Source organism: Mus caroli, chromosome 1 (genome assembly GCF_900094665.2).
Source record: "Mus caroli chromosome 1, CAROLI_EIJ_v1.1, whole genome shotgun sequence".
NCBI classification, from domain to species: domain Eukaryota; kingdom Metazoa; phylum Chordata; class Mammalia; order Rodentia; family Muridae; genus Mus; species Mus caroli.
In genome coordinates this window covers 71814217-71835091 of record NC_034570.1, presented here as the reverse complement: position 1 = coordinate 71835091, position 20875 = coordinate 71814217, and the positions used below count along the sequence as shown (strand labels likewise).

At 41.5% G+C, this 20875-nt stretch overlaps 1 protein-coding gene across 2 annotated transcripts in view; it reads left to right on the top strand.

Moving 5' to 3' along the window:
- The window catches only part of Farsb (phenylalanyl-tRNA synthetase subunit beta), a 67063-nt gene extending 46562 nt beyond the window's left edge, over positions 1–20501 (top strand). Inside the window, exons 16-17 of one of the 2 annotated variants that reach the window (XM_021158176.1) lie at positions 2322–2477; positions 20190–20501. In XM_021158176.1, coding sequence (XP_021013835.1) covers positions 2322–2477; positions 20190–20341 — 308 coding nt within the window. In that variant the 3' untranslated portion in view covers positions 20342–20501. The remainder of the gene's footprint in view (positions 1–2321; positions 2478–20189) is intronic. The other variant, XM_021158340.1, reaches the window with a different exon arrangement.
- Positions 20502–20875: the final 374 nt, after the last annotated feature.

The following is a 20875-nucleotide window of genomic DNA, read 5'->3' as shown; positions in this document are numbered from 1 at the left end:
ATCCTTAGCCTCACCTTTGATTAGAGAGTTTAGATATCGGAGTTCTTGGTCCTTGGCAGGAACAGTAGCACAGGGTGGCAGCTCGGCACTCGTCCCTTAGGCTGCCTTGGAATTGGATCCGCTCTGTGCTCCTGGCCTGGCATGGTGGCTGCCTCCCTGTGCTTGCCTCTTTGCACACTTTAGTTATGTATTGAGAAAGTGTTTAGTTTGTGTCAGTCCGGCAGTGTCACTGGGCATTATCGTGTAAGGAAGACTAGAGTGCCTCAAGCTTAGCATGCAGGAAGTGTTAAATGGGGAAAGCAGTTCTTTCTCTGTGTCTATTCAGTCAGGAGTTACTGAGAATATAATCTTCATAAATTAAAATACTATTGATGGACACAGATTCCAGATTTAAAAAAAATAATTTATTTCAGTGACTTAAAAAATTTTAAGAATCATAAAAACTTTGGAGAAGTAAAACATCTGTTCTTTGTACTAAAAATGTTTCAAGAATGCATGTCTTTGACTGTATTAAGCAACTATATGGCAAGGCATGCATTTATTCTTATACTGTTAACCTTCTAAATCCTTTATGGTGCACTGTAGGGCAGTGGAGAGAGAATGGGGTTTAGTCAGTCCTGAGCATGACCTGATTTGTAACTTCATAGCTGTGGAATTGATAATGATTAGCCTGAGCTACTTAGCTCGACTTTGGGCAACTTCCCTTAATTGCCTTGATTTGGCTCTCCATCTGCTTCATAGAAGCAGTAATGCTTGCTGTGTAGTGTCTAGAGTGTAGTGATGACATTGATGGCTGCCTGGTAGATACTCAGTCCCTGGTCAGAGCTTACCGGCGGCCTGACTGCCTCAGTATCTGGCTATTGGGACGATAAAAGGCCATCTGTGCCAGCATGGCTAGTAGCTTTTACCTGTGGAAAAGCTGCACTGAGCTTTTGTTCAGCCCATGTGAACAGAAGCAGCTCGCTGTGTTCATGTCATTTCTTCTTTTTTCTTAATTTAAAAAGCAAAATGAGGCCAAATGCATTTGCATTTGTATTTAGAGCTATGTTTCTCGTGTCTCTAATTTAAGGGTCATGGTTTTTACCTAAGTTGTAGGCTAGTTTTAAAGTTAAATCCTGCTGCTGACTTTAAATGTTCCTTCATGTGCTAGGTCCCTTTTAAACCATCCCCCTGAGATCCTGAACACCATCACCCTGGAAATCCTCCATGTTTTCCCAGTTTAGTCACATTTCCCCCACATTTTACTTTATACAACTACCATCTAGTCTCAGTTGCTTGAAAAATACTTTTCCACCCTGGCATGAATGGATCATGTGTTCTGTGGCCTTCTTTCTGTGGCTGACTCCTTTCATTCACTACTGTGCCTCTGAGAACCTTCCACCGCTTAGGTCCATTGACAGTTGCTGAAGTTGGATCTGTGAGTAGTGTCTCACTGTTTGTACGCTGGTCCATTATCCAGTTATCCATTGGGGTTCATCTCAGGTTGTGAGTCTTTGTGGAGTTTGGGCTGGGGGGAGGTGGGAGACAGCGTTTCTCTGTGTAGCCTTAGCTGTCCTAGAACTTGTTCTGTTGATCAGGCTGGCCTCAGACTCACAGAGATCTGCCTGCCTCTGCTTCCCGAGTGCTGGGGTTAAAGGAATGTGCTATCACTCCCTGGCAGTTTGTCTTATTTTTATATAAGGCAACATATATTAATCATGGTAAGATTTTAAAATGATCAAATGTAGAAAAAAAACTATCTCATTCAAACATAACCTGTTAACATTAGACTTATTTCGAGTCCTTTTTTCCCTATGCGTGGATGTTTCTGATTATGGCTATGTTTGTATAGTTTTGGTTCTCCACATACTTTTAGAAGTTACTCTGGTGGTTTAAAATACAGATGCAAGCTGCCTTCTTAGTAGCTTTCCATGCGTAGCACAGCACTCATCCCATCTAGGTTTCTACGTCTCGATTGGAAATAATGTAGTACGTGTTCTGTGGAAAGCTCTTTTGGTATTTAATAGTATTTGGGTGGTATCATGAATATAGAATATGAATCATCAACTGGTACATTTTGCACGAGTGTTTACAGCACATTTTACAAGCAGGTTCTGTTAGTGAAGCCTTTTGACTTCAGGCCAGCCCAGAAAGCTCCTCCCCCCATAGTAAACACCTTTGAAAACTTGGTGACTAAAAAGTTTGATCTTTTCATGAATGTCTGAGGCTGGATGCTTCTCTTGATGTCAAATAGTCTGTTTATCTCTTTTTGTTAACTTTGTTCAGGTTGCTTAAATAATGGCTAATGTGACCCGATGACCAAGTCTTTTTTGATTTCCTAGATGTAGGTGCGAAAAACTGCAGGCATCTCTGTGCTGTTTATTACAACAAGACTCCCGGGTTTGAGATCATCCATGGCTTGCTGGACAGAATTATGCAGCTGCTCGATGTGCCTCCTGGTGAGGAAAGTGGGGGCTACATGATCAAAGCGTCTGCAGGTAAGATACCAGGGTTGGCAAGCCTGATGAAAGACCACATCCTGGTTTTGATAAAGTCCGCTTTCCTCTCATTTTGCTTTTGATTTAGAGAGTGTGAGCAGCAAAGGGCAGAGAACTTGATTTAAGTTGTTAGTATTTTCTAGGAAATACTGTTCCCTTTCCCTCCAGAATCTCAAGGGGTTTGCTCTTCAAACTTGCTAGGAACTGCTGCGCAGTGTTGCTTCTGTAAGTAGCTGAGTTGTGGTAGCCTCTGTGGCACCATTGTGCCACCAGCACTGGTGAGCCCGAGCGTGCAGGCTGCAGGTTCAGAACACCGAAGTTCAGCCTGCGCTCACTGCCTGTGTGCCTGCAGCTTTGAGGCAAGGCAAGAAGAAGGCCACTGTGAAAACTGCACTTATTAATCAAGGAGCAAGGTGGAGTCCACTGCCAAAAGCCCAGTCCAGTCTCTGGCTTTAATTTAGGCCAATAAATGCCACGTGTGTGTGCTGCGGCCTAATATGCTGGTTTCTCCTTGTCTGAGGCGTTCTGAAGCTTTCGCTGTTTGTTCTCCTGTGGCTTGAATCTAAGTTTATTTTCTTTGACAAGAAACCTAGAAACAATTGAAGCAAAGTATTTTTATCACTCGTTCCTGCTGTTTACCTTGCTGTTTTTAGGACTGGATTTGGCATCCTAAATTTCCACCAGAACCTTCATTTTGAAAGTGTTATTTAACAGTTATTTATAGTGAGATTTGGTGAGGAAATATTTTGGAGCTTTGCTTATATTTATTTTCTTAATCCTCACATTTTTTTTCTGTTTTTATTTTTTATTGTGGCTTGTTTTCTTTTTTATTTCGAACCATTTTAAAAAGTAGCTCTGAAATATCTAGCTATGTTGGACTATTTGCTCATATAAAGTTGAACGGTTTAATAGTAGCTGGGATTTGGCATTTCCATATATATCTCATTGGATGTGATTCAGTAAAGATGTGCTATGCTTCCATAGTAGAGTCCAGTGCTGGAACTGGCCCTTAGAGTCCATCTAGTACAGTATCTGGGCTTTATAAGTGAAGCAATTCAGGGGAGGCAAGTTTTCTGGGTTGGGCCTGGTTGTTCATGTCAAACCCAGGGCTCTTCCTCCAGTTGCTTCAGGTCTTAAGGTACACACGCTGTCAACAGTGGTAGGGCTCTAGAAATGACTGGGGGAAGTGACAGGGATTTGAAAGAAGAGAGCCAGGGTCTGTCCTGCAGAGCCCTTGGGCAGATCTGAAAGTGAGTACCGTGGGATGCATATGGAGGACAGAGCCGTTTGTGTGGCTCCAAGCTGTGGGAGAAGTCCTGGATGCGGCAGGGGCCTTCAGCTAGCTAGAAAGGGTTGAAGCCGCTGCTTCTTTTGACGCAGGTGAGTGCTAACAGGTCTGTACTTCAGTGGGATTAATGCAGCCGCAGTGCATGTGGTCTGGAGGCAGGAAGAATGATGGCAAGACTGTCTAAGACTGAGCTGCAGAAGCCACTAGAAGATAAAAACAGCAGCATCCAATATTTGGAAATTTTCATAGTCTATATTACTAGAGCCTTGTATGACAACCAGTAGGTGTTGATCTTAAAAATTATATTTTTGTAATTTCAAACTTGTGTGTAATTTGAATCATTTGGATATTAAAGTTCAAAGCAATAGAGAACTTATTAGCATCTAATTTCCCTAATAAAAAGTATCTGCTATTTTAGCCTAGAGTTGTTTTTAAATTACAAAACACATCTATAAGTTATAACTATTTCTCTTCACCCCCTCCCCCCCTTCCCCTGGAACTAGGTCTGTAGATCAAGCCTCAAATTCAGAGATTGCCTGCCCCTGCCTATTGGGATTAAAGGATTTTGTCACTACCAGCTAGCTTTTTTAGTCTTACCAAGTAACTCTGGTGGTCCTGGAACTCACTATGTAAACCAATCTGACTTTGAATTCACAAAGATTGGCCTACTTCTGCCTCCTGAATATAGGATTGAAGGTGTGTGCCACCAAGCCTATCCAGTGATTATAACTATTTCTTAATTACTTGTAGGTCTTTATGTTTCTTTTGCTTAGGGCAAATTGTTACTTTCTTTTCCTTTTCAGTGGGGCTTTGGGCAGTCTAAGCAAACACTGCTACTGAGCTAAACTCTGCCCTTGTCCTGTCCTGTCCCCTCCCCCACCCCCCCACCCCACCCCCCAGACGGTTTCTCTGTATAGCCCTGGCTGTCCTGGAACTCACTTTGTAGACCAGGCTGGCCTTGAACTCAGAAATCCGCCTGCCTCTGCCTCCCAAGTGATGGCATTAAAGGTGTGCGCCACCACTGCCCGGCTTGCCCTTGTTTTTTTGATGCAGGATCTGGCTGGTTAGCCTAGTTTGCCTTCAGTTTTCCATCCTTTTTCTTTGCTTCCCAAGTGTAGAGATGATTGGCAAGAGATGCTCGCACACACACACACACACACACACACACACACACACACACACACAAAATGTATGTATATATAGTAGGAAAAGATCTTCAGAGTAGGGCAAGTAGAACCAGAATTAGAACTACTGATTCATGCCATTTTTGATTACTGAGCTGTCTTTTATTACTTAAGCATATGGTTTACTTTTTAATAATTAAACATCCCTAGCGGCTTTGCAGTTATACTTTAGCTTAGTCTGTTTAGCAGACTTCTTGATCGTGTGACTTGGGTCTTGTCGCTTTCTGTCTCTTAGTGCTTTCTTACAAGCTTCCTTGTGTGCGACTGTGCTGGGAGAATACATAGAGTGGAGCTTAATCTTCCTCTTAGAACCTGGTCTTGCCCTTTGGAAGAGAGATCTGGAAATTCATTTGGTTGATCATCACCCGGCTCCCAAGGAACGTTCTGTCTTACTGAACGTGCATAGCCTTACAGATGGAGTAGTAGCACTCTCTGCAGCTTGTGTGTGTCTGCAGAACTCAGAAGGCTGTGACTGCAGCCAGTGGAGAAGGGCATGGTCACTAATCATACATAGTTTTCGTTTTCTGAGCACCTCTGCAATTTAAGACCATAAAGTAATGTAGATTGTCAAGTTAATGAGAGAATGGAATCAAGCTGGGTGAAAAAAACAGAAACCCTTTAACTTGTTAGCACACTGCAGAGCATCTTAAGGGTTTCAAAAGTTCAGCACAGAGTGTTTTAGAGGTAATTGATCAGATCATTATACCAAATATATGTTTTTATTTTTTTTCAGGCTTTTTTCCCTTCGTTTTTGTGGTTTGTTGCAAACTAAATTATGTATGTTAAGATGCACTTAGCCTTTTAACAAAACCACTTCTGGGCAAGGAAAATTCTCAACATTTTTGTGTTTAGAACAGTAATGTGGTTGCTGGGCAAATCAGTGGCAAAAATAATTTCTTGTAGAATGTGGTGGGCTTTGTTTGTGACTGGCTACACTGACTCCAGCAGTGGTTTTTCCTCCTTAGCTTGTTACCTAGTTCAGTTTGATTTTTTTTTTTTTCAGTTCTATAGAAAGTTCAGTTTAACTTGAGACAAGATCATTGATGAACAGACAGGCTTCAGAGCTTTAGTTTGTTTGTTTGTTTGTTTGTTTTTGATAGTCTGAGTTTTTATGCTACTCAGAATTCATTTCAGGAAATGAAAATTGACCTTGTAATGCCCACATTTAGGGCAGCACCATATGTTATTAGGTACCTTCTGTTACAATAACACCTAGTGACCCGAGGTCATGACCTTATTCCTCTCTCAGGACACCTGTGGAAGATCTCAGATGCTAAAATACATGGTTAAAATTGGGCTGTTTCCCTCGTCACTCTTAGTGTAACATGAGCTGGAAAGTTCATTGGGAAGGTATCTGAACAGCTTGTTGAAGTAAAGATGTTCAGTTTATGGTTTGGTTACACAGAGCATCCTGGAGTATAATGCAGGGGTTCTAAAGAGCATAGCCACACTACCATCAGCAAAGACTAATCTAAGGCATCGGCTTTGGTAAAAAGTTGGAAGCTTGGAGCCTTGTGACTTTACAAAGAGGACCTCTTTAGTGGTTGTCTACAGTTTGTGTCAAAGGTTCCCAGTACTGTGTCCATGTGCTTTGAGTGGTAAAAGACTGGGGGCAGGCAGCAGGACAGTAGGACCTCAGGGCTCTTGGAAGCCCTGGCACCTACCTTATGATTCACTTGGCCTGTCTTATTTGTGAGTGAAAGTTCGTGGTTCCTGCCTCATTTCCGTACATAAGGTAAAGGTCCCAGGCATGGACACACTTAGCTTTCTTCATGTGTGTTGTTCTGCCATTGTTATAGCCACAAACCCTACCTGCATGGTTTAGTTCAGTGTTCTGATAGTGTTGTAACAGTGTGACAACCTTTGTGTTGTTGTTGTTATTATTATTTCTCCTAAAGACCTTTTTTAAGATATTGTCTTTTTTTTCTAAAATTCAGAACTGTTTATCCCCTCCTTAGGCTAGCTCCTACACAGAGCTACAAAGCACATAACCCTTTTCTTTTAACAGAAAGTTTTCTCTCAGGCCTTTGTTAGAAATGCTCTTCCTAGACATGTTAAAAAGCCTTCCTTCAGCAGGTCCTAGGCTCTCAGGAGGAAGCTGGTTCAGTGGCTGTACTTAATGAAGGGAACCTAGCTTCAACTCCCAGTGTTCATACCTTGATCCCTGAGGGAGGAAGTGCATCAGTGAGCTGATGGATTTTCATAGCTATTTCCAGACAAAGAAGAGAATGACTATACCCTAGGTTGAGAGAAGGAAGTGGTCCTGCTCCCATCTAACCAGGACTGACTCCCAACCTCAAGGCAAGCAGTTCTCTGCTTCAGGAGTACCTGGTAGTCTCTCTAGTTATCAGCCAGACATTTTTGTCTTAATTGCCTTGGATTAAATTTTAATTCTGCAGATGTACTATATATTGCTCATGTGCTACATGTGTAACTGTGTATATAGAACCTATAAAACGTAATAATTTTATGTGTGTGGGCAAATGCAACTCAAGGATCAAACCTAGAGCCTCACCCATGCTAAGCAAGTGCTCTATAAAACTTACTTTTAATTGTTCACCGAAGGGTTAACATTGGCCAAACAAATTTTTGCTTTTAAAATTTTCTTGTTGTTTATACAGTATAATATGACTATCCTTGTGACATTTTGATACATGCACAGTATGTAAAGTACTTGGATCTTATGTCTTTAAAAACTTAGTTACTGCATATGAGAAAACATGCAGCATTTGTCTTACCGAGTCAGGCTTGCTTTACTTAAAATGAGTTTCGGTCCATTTTCTGGCGAATGATCAATTCCATTCTTCTTTATGGGTAGCTAATACTGCACCACCAAGCTAAACTTGTAATTTGGAAGTTGAATTAAAAAACTATTTGCTTTTAGGTTTATATCTGCTGAAAAAGTTTGGGTTCTGTTTTTATTTTAATGTTGGTTTGGTTTTGCTTTTTTGAGACAGGGCTCAAAAAAGCCTAGATTGGCCTTGAATTTGCTACATAGACTGATGATCTTAAAATATGATCCTCTTACTACATTTTTACTTTTTTTTGTGGGGGGTCTAGGGCACTCATACCACTGTATTTTATTGGGGGTGTATCAGAGAACAACTTGTGGGAATCAGTTCTCTTTCCACCATGTGGGGGCTGGGGAAGAGACTCGAGTCACTGGACTTGGTGATAAGAACCATTGCACTGCCCAAACTTGTGATCCTTCTGCTGCCAGGGTTATAGGCACGTGTCATAACACTTTGTTTATGGGGTGCTTGAAGTTGAATTCAGGACTTTGCATGTTTGGTGAGGACTCTTAAAACTGAGCTATGACTTCTCTTCTAAAAAAAAAATTTATTTATTTACATATGTAAATAATAGTATATAAAATTACTTAAGCCAGTTAGTAGTTCATAAAAGTATAATGTCGCTGGGCGTGGTGTTGCACGCCTTTAATCCCAGCACTTGGGAGGCAGAGGCAGGCGGATTTCTGAGTTCGAGGCCAGCCTGGTCTACAAAGTGAGTTCCAGGACAACCAGGGGGGCTATACAGAGAAACCCTGTCTCAAAAAAGTATAATGTCTCCATGATAATAAATGGAACATAATTGAATTAATTGATAATCACAATTTTATGTTTTTAACACTTGACAAAGATAAATTTAGAACTTAATTTAAAATTAAGTGATATGAACTTTTTAAATTTAGGGTCAGAGCCTAAGCCACACGCAGATGGTTTCTGTGGTAGCAACATGCACAGGACAGTACAACAGCCCTTAGGTGCGTTTAAGCTCTCTCTGTGTGATTTCTAGGCTTGTTTTGGTTTTTGAGGCAGTCTTGTTTTATAGACCAGGCTGTCCTTCTCAGCCTCCCGAGAGCTGGGCTCACAGGGCTGTGACAGAGAACAGTCTTGGCAGAGCTTTCCATCACAGTCCTGTATTGCTGAATCCTGTGAGACAGCTCCTGCTTACACTTCCTTGTGTCACAGTCCAGTGAGAGGAACTGAACACTGAGTCAGAATTTTGTCAAGTGGGGAGCTTAGCTTTAAGGGCTCCAAGCTGTAGGAGACCCGAGGGGACCTGCTGTCTCTATTCTTAACCTTACTTGAGATGGGCACCTTCGGAATAAACTCCTCATCCCCTGTGCTCCCGGGTGAGTTTGTACTGCTTATTAGCACTAGAGTCAGCCATGTGTCCAAGGATCCCTGTTCCTTTTAGTGAGACATCAAATTTATATCATGGACTGTATGCTAAGGTTGACATTGTTGCTCCATGCAGCTTTGTTTCTGGGCTTTTTTGCATACAAAGATTATGGAGATTCAGAAAACACTTTTGGTTTGTTTTTGTTTTTGTTTTTTTTAGTGTTCTTTTCAAATCAAACAGGTTTTTGTTCGATTTTTATATTGTTTGCCTTTTAGTCCTGGGGTTTGAACCTAGGGCCTCCTGTATGTTAGCCAAATGCTTTACCACTAGGCTACATCCCCATCCCAACATGGATATTTTCAGTTCGTAGTCAGAACCTGAGGATATTTACAGAGTTGGATAGTTCTCTTAGTTTACACTGAAACTCTTCGGTTTTTTTTTTTTTTTTTTTAAACACATTTCCAGTTTTGTTTGCTTTTACTCATCTGGTTGTGTGTGTCATCAGAGTTTCAAAACGAGAATTCCAATGTTGTTAACTGTATGACTGCTGAAAATACATACAGCCATTTCTTTTATCTATAGTATATAACCTACTGAGTGAGTACATATAGATAATAATAGTCAGTCTTTGTTTCATCTTTCACTCCATTCCTTTACTACCTTCTGGGGCTGTGAGATGTTTGTTTGTTTGTTTGTCTGATGTGTGTGTGTGGTGTGTGTTGGTGTTGTTTTTTTTTTGAGACAGGGTGTTTCTATATAACCACAACTGGCCTTGAACCCACGGTACCTCTGCCTTCACCTCTCAAGTGATGGAATTAACAGCTGTGCTCCACTGACCTCCACTTTCTTTTCATTTGTCCTCTGTGGTTTGTTTTTAGATATAAGAGCACATAAATGCGTACACACCCTTCTGCCTTCTCAGCTGAGTGAGCAATGCTGTGTGCACTGTTGTGTAGCTGGCTTCCTGTTCTACACAGAGGCAGCATATTGGGGCTTTTTTTCTTTGGCCCAAATGAACTGTTCTCATGTACAGAATCCCAGTTCTCCGACAGTGAACTTTGGCTTATTTCCAGTCAGTACTACACTGTGTGTAACCTTGTGCTCATGCTATTTGATGCTTTTATCAGGGTACTTTGGGAAGAGATTCCTAGAGGTATGGGGTTGTTGGGAAAGGGTAATTGGTGGATAACCTTCTGACTCTCACACTGCAGGTGCAGCCGATGAGACGGTCCTGAGTGCACTGAGTTGTAGGTTCTATGGGTTGTCTTTTCCTTTCTGTTCTCAGTTTCTTAGATGGGAGTGGCATCTCACTAACATTTAGCTCCATCTTTTTTATGAACAAATATGAGCATATTTTCTCATTTGTGGTATATTTTAATTTCCTTTTCTCTGAGCCTCTTGTTAATTATTTCTTTACATTTATTGGTCTTAGAACTTTTCCTGTTGTATGACTATTAACTTTTTGTGATAAATATTGTACCTTTTTTAGTTTGTTAACTCTTTGATTTTCTGACTTTTATTATGGAGGTTTTTAAGCATCATATAGTAAGTTACTCATTTCTTTCCTTCTGGAATCTGACTTTCTTAGTGGAGATGTTTTCACACTGAGATCAGAAAGGAGGTCTTTACTCCAACCATAGTAATGAAGACTGGTTCCAGTTTTTCTTACAGAGTGCATCATAGCATTTGCACTTACTGCTTTTGTGGTTGTTACTATAACTTTTATTAAATTAACTTCCAAAACTTCCATTGCTGTGAACAGACACCAAGGCTTTTTTTATTTTTAAAGGATTTATTTATTTTATGTAGAGTACACTGTAGCTGGTAACTGTCTTCAGACACACCAGCAAAGGGCATCCAAATCCATTGCAGATGGTTGTGAGCCACCATGTGGTTGCTGGGAATTGAACTCAGGACCTCTGGAAGAGCAGTCAGTGCTCTTAACCACTGAGCCATCTCTCCAGCTCCCAGGCAGCTTTTATAAGGACAACATTTAATTGGGGGGCTGGCTTACCAGGTTCAGAGGTTCAGTCCATTATCATCAAAGCAGGAAGCATGGCAGCATCCAGGCAGGCATGGTGCTGGAGGAGCTTAGAGTCCCACATCTTGTTCTGAAGGCAAACCGAAGACTGGCTTCTACTTGGCTAGGAGGAAGGTCTCAAAACCCACCCCACACAGTGACACAGTGACTTCCTCCAACAAGGCCATACTTTCTAATAGTGTCACTCCCTGGCCCAAGCATAGTCAAACCACCACATATGCCTTTTGAAATTCATGGAGAAATTGAAGAAACACTATCTAATGATCATATTCAATTTGTATGTTTAAAAGATAAAATAACTTTCAAAGGATGGGATAGGTATAGAAGGAAATATAATTATACTGAAAGTAGGTAAGAGTTAGAAAAGAGACCTAACTTCTGTTTGGGTAAAGGCACAGCTCCCAGCATTACACAGCTTCTCAGAGGCCCCTTGTTCATTTCTGAAGACCTCCGGAAGTCAGTTCCTTACTTAAGAAGTAGTTCAAGAAGCTTTCAGATGTATATCAGAGTTAGTATCAAGGTCTCCTTACTCATCCAAATCTCTACCAGAACATTGAAAGTCCTTTTTCAGCATTAAAAACAAATTTATCTATAATGAAAATGGAATTTGAGCTGAGACCTTATTTTTAAAAGTTGTACATTTAGTCTGTGACTTTCAGATTTCCCACATGTGTAATATGTAGTTAATATAAGATTGACAGGCGAAAAAAACCAACCAATCAAACAACCGATCAAAAAAACCAAAACAAAAAAAAGCCGGGCGTGGTGGCGCACACCTTTAATGCCAGCACTTGGGAGGCAGAGGCAGGNGGATTTCTGAGTTNGAGGCCAGCCTGGTCTACANAGTGAGTTCCAGGACAGCCAGGGCTACACAGAGAAGCCCTGTCTTGAAAAACAAAACAAAACAAATAAGATTCACCATAGCCAAGAGGGGCTAAAATGCTAAGCTGAGGCTCTTCTAGACATTGGAAATTCTACAGCAGATTCACAAATTCAGTATGCACTCAGGAAGCAGCTGGTCTGCAGCTCTTCTTGCCTCTGTGTTCAGAAGTTTTGGGTTTTTTTGTTTTTGTTTTTTCTATATTTCCTTTTAACGAGCTGTATTCTAAAAGCCTTTATAACTACTTTTACTCTGATTTTTAAAATGTTATTAATTCATAATCTGCTTTCTTTAAAAATTAGAAATATTTTATTGTGAATTTGGGTCAGTGGTTCATCTTTTGTTTTACTTATGTACTACTACATTTGGGAAAGTAAAGAAACGCAGTAAAAAATAAACAAGAATTATTCGGCAAACTATCCTGTAAACGTAATGGAACATGACAAAAATGTCTTTAAACATGTGGCTATATACAAAATTGGAAAAGTATATCCCAAAATGATATAGGTGCTAAGTATAAAGGTAATATCAATAGATATTGCTTGGGCCAGTTGGGTAAAGCCTGCCATCTATGAGTTCTATCCCCGTGCTCCTGCAAGTACTCTCTCTCTTTCACACACACACACACACACACACACACACACACACACACACACACACACACCAGTAATGCATTGCTTGTTAGCCATAGGATGCATGACTCCCAGCTACTGGACTGCCACAGATCTTTCACCTTTACCGTGGAGTGAGGTTTATTCACTTTTAGGTAGATCTTCACTATGTAGCCCAGGCTGGACTCAGATTCTTTTTGCCTCAGTCTTCCAAGTGCCAGGACTTACAGTGAGTGATGCTGTTGAATTCAAATGATTTTGTTAAATCTCTTTGTTGTAAGTGTGTGTCCTGTCTAGGCCAGAGTTTTATTGGGAAAAGAAGATATGTGGATGTGTAAAGAAAGGTCTTGTGAATGGGCAAGTCACTCTTCAGAGATTTTCAGTCTGCCACCAGGAAAAGCAGCCGTGGATGGGAGAGCCAGGGTTTAGGATGTGGATTCTGGTCTCAGTTCTGCACTTTACCTGCTGCAGATTCTCTTCTCCTGTGTAAGCTAGAGGATGGACAGGGCTGTTTGCAAGCTCGTTTCCAGCTAGGAGCTCTGAGTGAAGTTCAGAAGAGGCCTCTGCTGCAGGTTCTCATGCACTGTCTCCTTTTTACCCGCCCAGGCTTACATGTGTCACAGCTCAGATCATTTAAGACTTGTTCTAGGAATCTAGAATTTATATATTATATATTATAGCTCAGTAGTTAAAAGCACTTGCTGTTTTTTTTTTAGAGAACCTGGGTTCTATTCCCAGTACCCACAAAAAGGCTCACAACCCTCTGCAGCTCTTCTGATCTCTGAGGCATGTATGTGGTGTCTCTATACAGATGCAGGCAAAACATTCCTTTATACATTTTAAAATTAAAAAAAAAAATTTTAAATGTAATTTTGTTTCCCCAAATGACTGTTGTGGTTGTGTTAGTACTCTGCTATATTGACAGCATCAGCGTGTGTGTTAAGGTTAGAGGTGACAAACTGTTAGTTCTCCAGTTCCTCTTTACATTCTATTTGTTGTAAACCAGAGGAAGCTTGCAAACATGAAGCAGTGGACAGCTTGGCTGGCAGCTTAAAAGCATCCTGCTGCAGCCCTGTGTGCCTGTGGGCCTCACGTAGGAGGGCAGCTTTGGGGCCCTCTTCACCTTTGGCTTCTTGCTCTCTAGCCTATATTATTGCTTGCCTTGGGCAGAGTTCCTAATCTCCTTGTGCTTTTCTTCCTATCTGTAACTTACTGTTGCTCAAAGGGTTTGGGCAGATCCACACTCTGAGACCCTCTGACTCCCACTGCAGATTGAAGGATCTGAGCGGAAAGGAGGATACAGCATCTTTCCCTACAGTCGAATACTCTTTTCTTTCTTTGTTAGTCTTGTTTTATTTTTGTTTGTTTGTTTGTTTGTTTTTAAATGTACATGGTAAACTAAAATCAGATTCTGGAACCATAACATACCTATTATAATTACATGTTTGAAATTGTGTTTGCTACAAGTTAGCCATGGTGTATTGATTCTGTGTGGAATTGTGGCTGTGATTTTACAGACTCTGCTTTGTCTCCTTAGCTTCACTAGCTGGACCACAACCATATTGTTACCATTTAGATGTACCTGTACGAGAAATACATTGTTCAAACTTGGGTTGACAAACAGTCCTGGGTTAGGCGGAAAACTAAGAAAGGAGCTGATGGCTTAGAAAGTCCAGGCAATTGAGTTGTTTATATATATCTCCATCCTGCACATACTTTAAAATGGCAGGATTTAGAAAATGACTTGTGGAGACAAGAGTTGGATGATGGTATTCTTTAGGAATTTTCAAGTGAATCTTTGCTAACCTACAGTTAAAATTTGTCCTTTGATTTTATACAACTTACTTTGAGGCTAGTTTAAATTGCAGTTGGATACACCACCTTTAACCCTTTGCCATCATTTTGAATTCCTTCAGGTTGTGAAATAAGAGCGTGTGTGAGATGCATAGCAAGGACTGAACTTGTAAAATCTATCTTAGGTTTCCATAGCATGATCTTTGTTAATTAAGTTAACTGTTAAGAAAGTGGCAGCCACAGAAGCAAAGGCTGTAGATGTGGGTTACCGTTCACTATAGTTATAGGAAGCTTTAGGGAATGGAAGGGGGTATATTTCTCTGACACTGTCCACTGAGGAGTCTAGACTGGTCTCAGCCTGTCAGTCTTTTGCTTCCCTGGTGCCAGGAGTACAGGCGTGAGCCACATGCCCAACAAAAGATGGTTCTCTGTTGAAGGCATTTCTCTATGAGAAGATGAGGTCGTCTGGGCTTTGCTGATTTCTTGTAAGAATAAAGTCCCAGGTCCTTGTCTAGTAAGTACATGATGCCAGTATTAAGACCTGGCCCACTGCCTCCCCGTAAGAGTTAATGGTGTCTGCAGGTGTGTTGGGATTAGCACTGTAAAGTTGTGTAAGGGGTTTTTCTTTCTTTTGATCTTCCGAAAGGGATGAAAGATGGCCATTAAATTCAAAGGATTAGGTCCCCTCTCTTTATAGACTTTAGGTACCATAAATATTCACTTCAAATGCAAGGTGAAGAAGAGTTGTGTACATCTGGGAGAAAATGGGTGTTTTATATTACCAGTCGGAAATTATTCAGTCTCCCCTTACAAATTAAATGGTCTTTGCAGAGGCATTTTCTCTTGAGTGCCCTGAGATCGGAAAAAAAGTGTTTTGTGTTCATATCTTGGTTGTGGTGCTTTGGGCTCTTTGGAACCCTAAAGTCTTTCACAAGTTAACACCTTACCTATAATGGACCTCTTTTCCCTTGTGGGATCCTGTTTGTCCTCAAAACATCTGCTTGTTTTAAAACCAGAGAACAAATGGCCTCATAAGAATAAAATCATGCATACAGTGAGGGTAAAATTGAGTAAGACTCCCTCCCTCCCTCCCTCTCTCCCTTCCTTCCTTCCTTCCTTTTTTCCTTCCTTCCTTCCTTCCTTCCTTCCTTCCTTCCTTCCTTCCTTTTTTCCTTACTTTCTCCCTTCCTCCCTCCCTCTTACCCTCCATCCATCCTTTGAAAAAGTATAGGGTTTGGGGTAGGTACTAACTCTAAAGTTAGCCTATTCACATATTTTTTTTCTTTCACCTATATTACATAATCAGCCATTTTGAAAAAATTCAAGACATACTCAGTTGGTACTACAGTTATATAATTTCCATTTCATCCCTGAATTTGGGGACATGTATGTGCTAAAAGTCTAATGAATATAGTTTCTGTTATTAGTAATGACATACTACTTTACCAGAATTCTCTGCCCCTGTTAATTTACTCCTCTTCTTCCTCCTCCTTCTCCCCCTCCTCCTCTTCCTCCTCTAGATTTGGGTAGTAAAGCATCCAATTACAATCACTTTTGAGTTTGAATCCCAAAATATGTATTGGCAATGTGAAGAAAGGGAAGAGAAAGTTGAATAAGCAGCTGATGCTTCAGTACATGGAGAGTAAACTGTTAAGGAGTGAGCTGGCTCTAGCCAGTGGCAGGACTGAGAGGGGGGTGACGAGCCTCATGCTTGATAACACCCTCTGGTACTCTCAGATGAGGGGTCTGCTCAGTTACCACCTTAAGCTTCTACTTCCGTTGCTTTCTGCAATTAAGGAATGAGCGAGTGTATGGAAAGCTTCTGCTAACTCTAGGCTATAATATTGCGCTAAAAAGATGGGAGCAAAATGAAACTGTTCAAAGTGTTTGGCAACGGGCAAGAGAAGGCACTCCCAAATGCTTTGATGGTCAGTTAGCCAGAAAACATGCTAAAGACGGGGTGCTGTGCTAGATTACGGGCCCACAGATGACCCCAAGGACACAAAGACTTTAATTAAGGGGCTTATTCACACCCCGCTAAGTTTGGGAAATTAAGCTCTTCTTTGTGCCTAACTGGTGTTTCTTTTGTCTGCACTTGCACGTGTATTGCAATAGAGAGCAATATTTCCCAAAATGTGTTCTGCCTTGGAAACGCCATTAACTGTGCCAGGTAAACACAAAACCTTGAGTTTATCTTCTCAAGGAGTTCATGCGGATGTGGTGGGAACTGGTGTGCTGGAGCATTCAGTGCTTTTACACAGGAGGAGAGAATGCAGGCACTCTGTAGAGGCTGAACCTCAGTTCCCATTTGCAAGGCAATGGCAGCTTCTTCTGTAGACACAGCATGCTGCCTTTTCTCCGCTGGGATTAGATAAACTCAGTTTGGCTTCCATCCAGGTCTGACTTTCTGAAAGCCTAGGCCATGGCCTTCCTGTGTGACTTTGTGTTTTTAGACAGACTTTATCAGTTCTAGCTGGAGCTTTTGGGTCCCATCATCCACCTGGGCACTGAGCAGAGTGCCTTCCTTTGGCCAGCAGTGGACATTGTAAAGGAGAGTTTCTGAAAAGAACTCCGAAGGAGTTCCTGTGTCTGCAGAGACCAATAGATTGATTGCAATGTCAGTACTGTGTATCGTGCAAAGATTTGAACTTCGTAGGTTCAGAGGCTAATTAATTACTTTATCTTGGGCTAGTTTTAGCCTTATGGAATAGCCATTCAGTGCCCCACTCTGTATCTGAACTAACACTTTGACTCATAGAACTGTTAGAGCTAATATCTTGTGATAATAAATTAAAACCTCTTAAAAGCTCTTAAGAGAACACTAGCTTCCATCTGTCCATCCATGAGCTAAGAATGTCATCAGATACTATTCTAGGCCTGTGGAAAACCCCCACATTTCTGCCCCCTGGTGTACCATCCAGCTTAAATTCCCCTTGATTTACTATTCTGTAAAACTACAAAAGCCCTGGGAAACTGGGTTGTTGTTGGTTCTATGGTGGAACCTGGAATTTGGGGTAACAAAGGTGTGTTTCCCCGGGCAGTGGTCACTCAAAAAAGTGGAGAGCTGCGGTTGACAATAACTCTTATCTTGAAGGCCTTGGGCTCATTGCTGCCCTATGTGGGCTCTGTCCCCCTCCCCACTTTTTGTTAATGAGGCAGTTCTGACTGGGGAGTTTGATTGGATCTCTACGTTTCTCAAATACTAAGAATGCTTCTGTGTTTGTAACTTTACACGTAGTTTCTAGTTCACCTGTGGCATCAAGTCAAGTGGCGTGTTCGTTTCTTAAGGCTCTTTCTGCCCTTGATAGCAGAAGGCCCATTTGCATGCTTTTCAGTTTGTGTATTTGGAGAACAGAGCCTTAGCTTGTTCTAATTGTGAGATTCTTAGGTGGATGTTCATGCCATCATCTGAACTTATTAGAAGTGAAAACTTGAAAAATGGTAGTGAAAAATAAAGTTGTCACCACAAGTCCAGGTGTGCAGTTGAGCAGAGTGGGTTGATGATCTAGGGATTGCAAATTGGGTTCGTTACACAGAGAGTGTGGAGCCTGGTGGCTAAGGAGCCTTTGAGCAGCAGTTGTGACTTTGGGCCCAGTGAAAGTGTGAACTTTTGACATTTGAATCCCTTTTCAATACTCTTTTACCTTGGAATATGTTAAATAGTTTTGAATATGGATTTTTCTTTGTTTTTCTCTGGAAAGAGAGAAAATTGCATTTATTGATAGAAATATTTTTGTTACTATCTATCTACCTGATTAATGAACTAAAGCAAAATCTGGTCCAAGTTTATAGGCAAAGTAAACCTGGCAACTGAAGAAGAATATAACTGAATTTTACTAAAAAATGCTGAATCAAATGTTGTTATATGAAGTAGAAATTCTCATTCCTTATCTTAGGCTTTATTTTGCTAACATTGTCAGAACCAGCACATCTGGCTTAGATTCTAAAATAGTTTGGTTTTATGCTTCAGTAAAAATGAATCCAATCAAACTGGAATTGAAAATAGATAAAAGGAAAGCTTTCATACAGCAAGGCTGTCAGGAAGGTCTTGGGTATTTATTTCCTCTCCTGGTGGCCTTTAGAGCAAGCCAGAGTCCTCTCAGGAGTGTCCTTGTCCTCATCAGGAGCACCCTCATCGTCCACTGCTGCTTGTTATGTGTGCAGCCTTACAGCTCTGTCTACAGGGAGGATGGGTGTGGGCACAACCCAGCTCTGGGGTCTGAGTGCACTTGGGAAAAGCTGCCTTGGCTTGTCATCTGAAAAGTTCTCTTCATTCTGCCTTGAAGACAGCGCCTCCCTTCCTCTCTCCCTCCCTGTTTTTCTTGTTGTTGTTGGGGATGTAGTTGACAGTCTTGTCTGTATGGGTAGTGTTGTCTTTTAAGTTGTATTTTCATTTCACAGGATAAGAGTGTGTCATCTTTATCCGATTTAACCATAATTACTATCCCAGCCATATTCTTTATTAACTATCCAGCTTCGTTTCTGAATTGTTGTATAACAGTCTTTGCCTCAACCCTTTCCTGAGTGTGGATTAGGGCACAGAGCCAGCTGTAGCACTTAAATGGAGTTCGTGGGATGGCTTGCTTGGACTGTGAAGCAGAATCACTTAGCTTGATGAGATGTGAAAAAATAGTTTAGCCATGTTGCTTTGGGCTGAGAATGACAAAAATGTTTTTCTGTTCTTTCCTGAGAATAGAAGCAAATATCTCTACACCTTGATTGGGCAGTCTTTGTAACTCTTGTCTCCATGGAATCAGCCCAACAGTAGTAGAGTCCCCTGTCCACCCCTCCCACTCTGTATTCTTAATTATGCTGACCTTGGAGCTATTAGAGACTCAGCAGTTTGCTCCCCCATTAATAATGCACTCGTTCTGAGTGGCAGACTGCAGGCTTGTGGCCCAGTTCTGCTGGGTATTTATAGTTCAGGCCAGTAAACAGTTTGCTTGAATCCTTCAGGAGCTGTGGGTTTGATCCCTTTTCAAGTGGGTGTTGATAGAAATGAATCAGCATTGTTTTTTAAAACTACTGCAGAGTCCAGCATGTTGATAAGCCTGGTAATTACCAGTGGCACTGGTAATTTAGTGGCTAGGAAGTGGGTGGGCCTCCCGGCTTGTTGGTTCATTTTCAGCTGGTTAAAGCCTCCAGAATGGTTACTGGGTGGGAAGCTGGAGCAGAGCTCTGGCAGCAAATAAAGAGAGCTCTCTGCCTGCCTTGAAGTGAAGTCGGAATCAGCTAAGACCAGTGTGGCTCTGCTGTGGCCTTCACCGGAACTTTACAGATGGCGTGCCCCATCTGCTTAGAGGCAGATCTCTTTTCAGGCAGGGACACAGGCTGCATTGTGGAGATGTGGCCTATAAGCACACATGCAGGTCCCTGTGGCTGTGGTATTTCAGTGTGGGTTTCTTGTGTAATAAAGTGAAGTATGACATGGTAAGGAGTGAATGGAGCCACAGCAGGCTTCATATCCAGCAAGTACTGATGTGGGAAAACCTGCTTCTGTCTGTTCTGTCCCTGGAGGTTCCTCAGTTTTACTTCTTCTCCTTGTGTCCCCTAAGAAATGATGACACTCCTGCAGCCTCAAGAATAGGGCTCTTATTCTCACGATTGTTTCCTGGTGTAGCTATTAGTGCTCCTTCATACTAGCAAGTGCAAGGGTGCGCGGCTATGCAGACAGTAGCTTAAAGAAGAACGGTTATTTTTAAAGGAGACTTGGAGGCTTTTAGTGTTAAATGGCTATTGACTTTTTTTTTCAGAAGGATCATTGATTTTTCTCCCACTCTCTGTTTCAGGTTCTGCATTTTTCCCTGGACGGTGTGCTGAGATCTTTGTTGGGGGTCAAAGCATTGGGAAGCTAGGTGTCCTTCATCCTGATGTTATCACCAAATTTGAGCTGACCATGCCCTGTTCCTCTCTGGAAATCAATATTGAGCCCTTTTTGTGAGGTTGGTCTCTGTTGTATGGTTCTGTCTCTGAGTGTCCCTTTCTGCTCCTGTGGTGTCCTTCAGCCCTCTTTTACAGGACATATCCATTTGTGCGTTAATGTTTAATAAAGTGAAATGTGCTATCTGGCTCCTTGTGTAGCTGCATTAGGCCAGCGTGTGGAACAGCCGGTGTGTAGCTGCATGCACCACATTGGGGAGAGGTGCCCTAGACAGGCAGGGTGAGTTCTCGGAGCGGAAGCTCTGCTTGGCCTTCAGAGTGTTAGGTACTTATGACTCCTCCCGAAGAGAAGGAAACAACTCATCATCTAGAACACATGCTGTACAGCCTTAAGCCTTTTCTAAACCTGATAAGTATTAATCAATAAAATCGGTACTTTAGGAAAATGTTTTCAGAATCAGTACGACCAAGCAGTGACAGCTTTTCAAGTCATCTTTTTTTTTTTTTTTAAAGTTGATTTGTATGTGAATATATGTGTATATGAGTGGTGTGTCAGTCTGTGTATATGTGTGAGTGGTTTTGTATGTGTGTATAT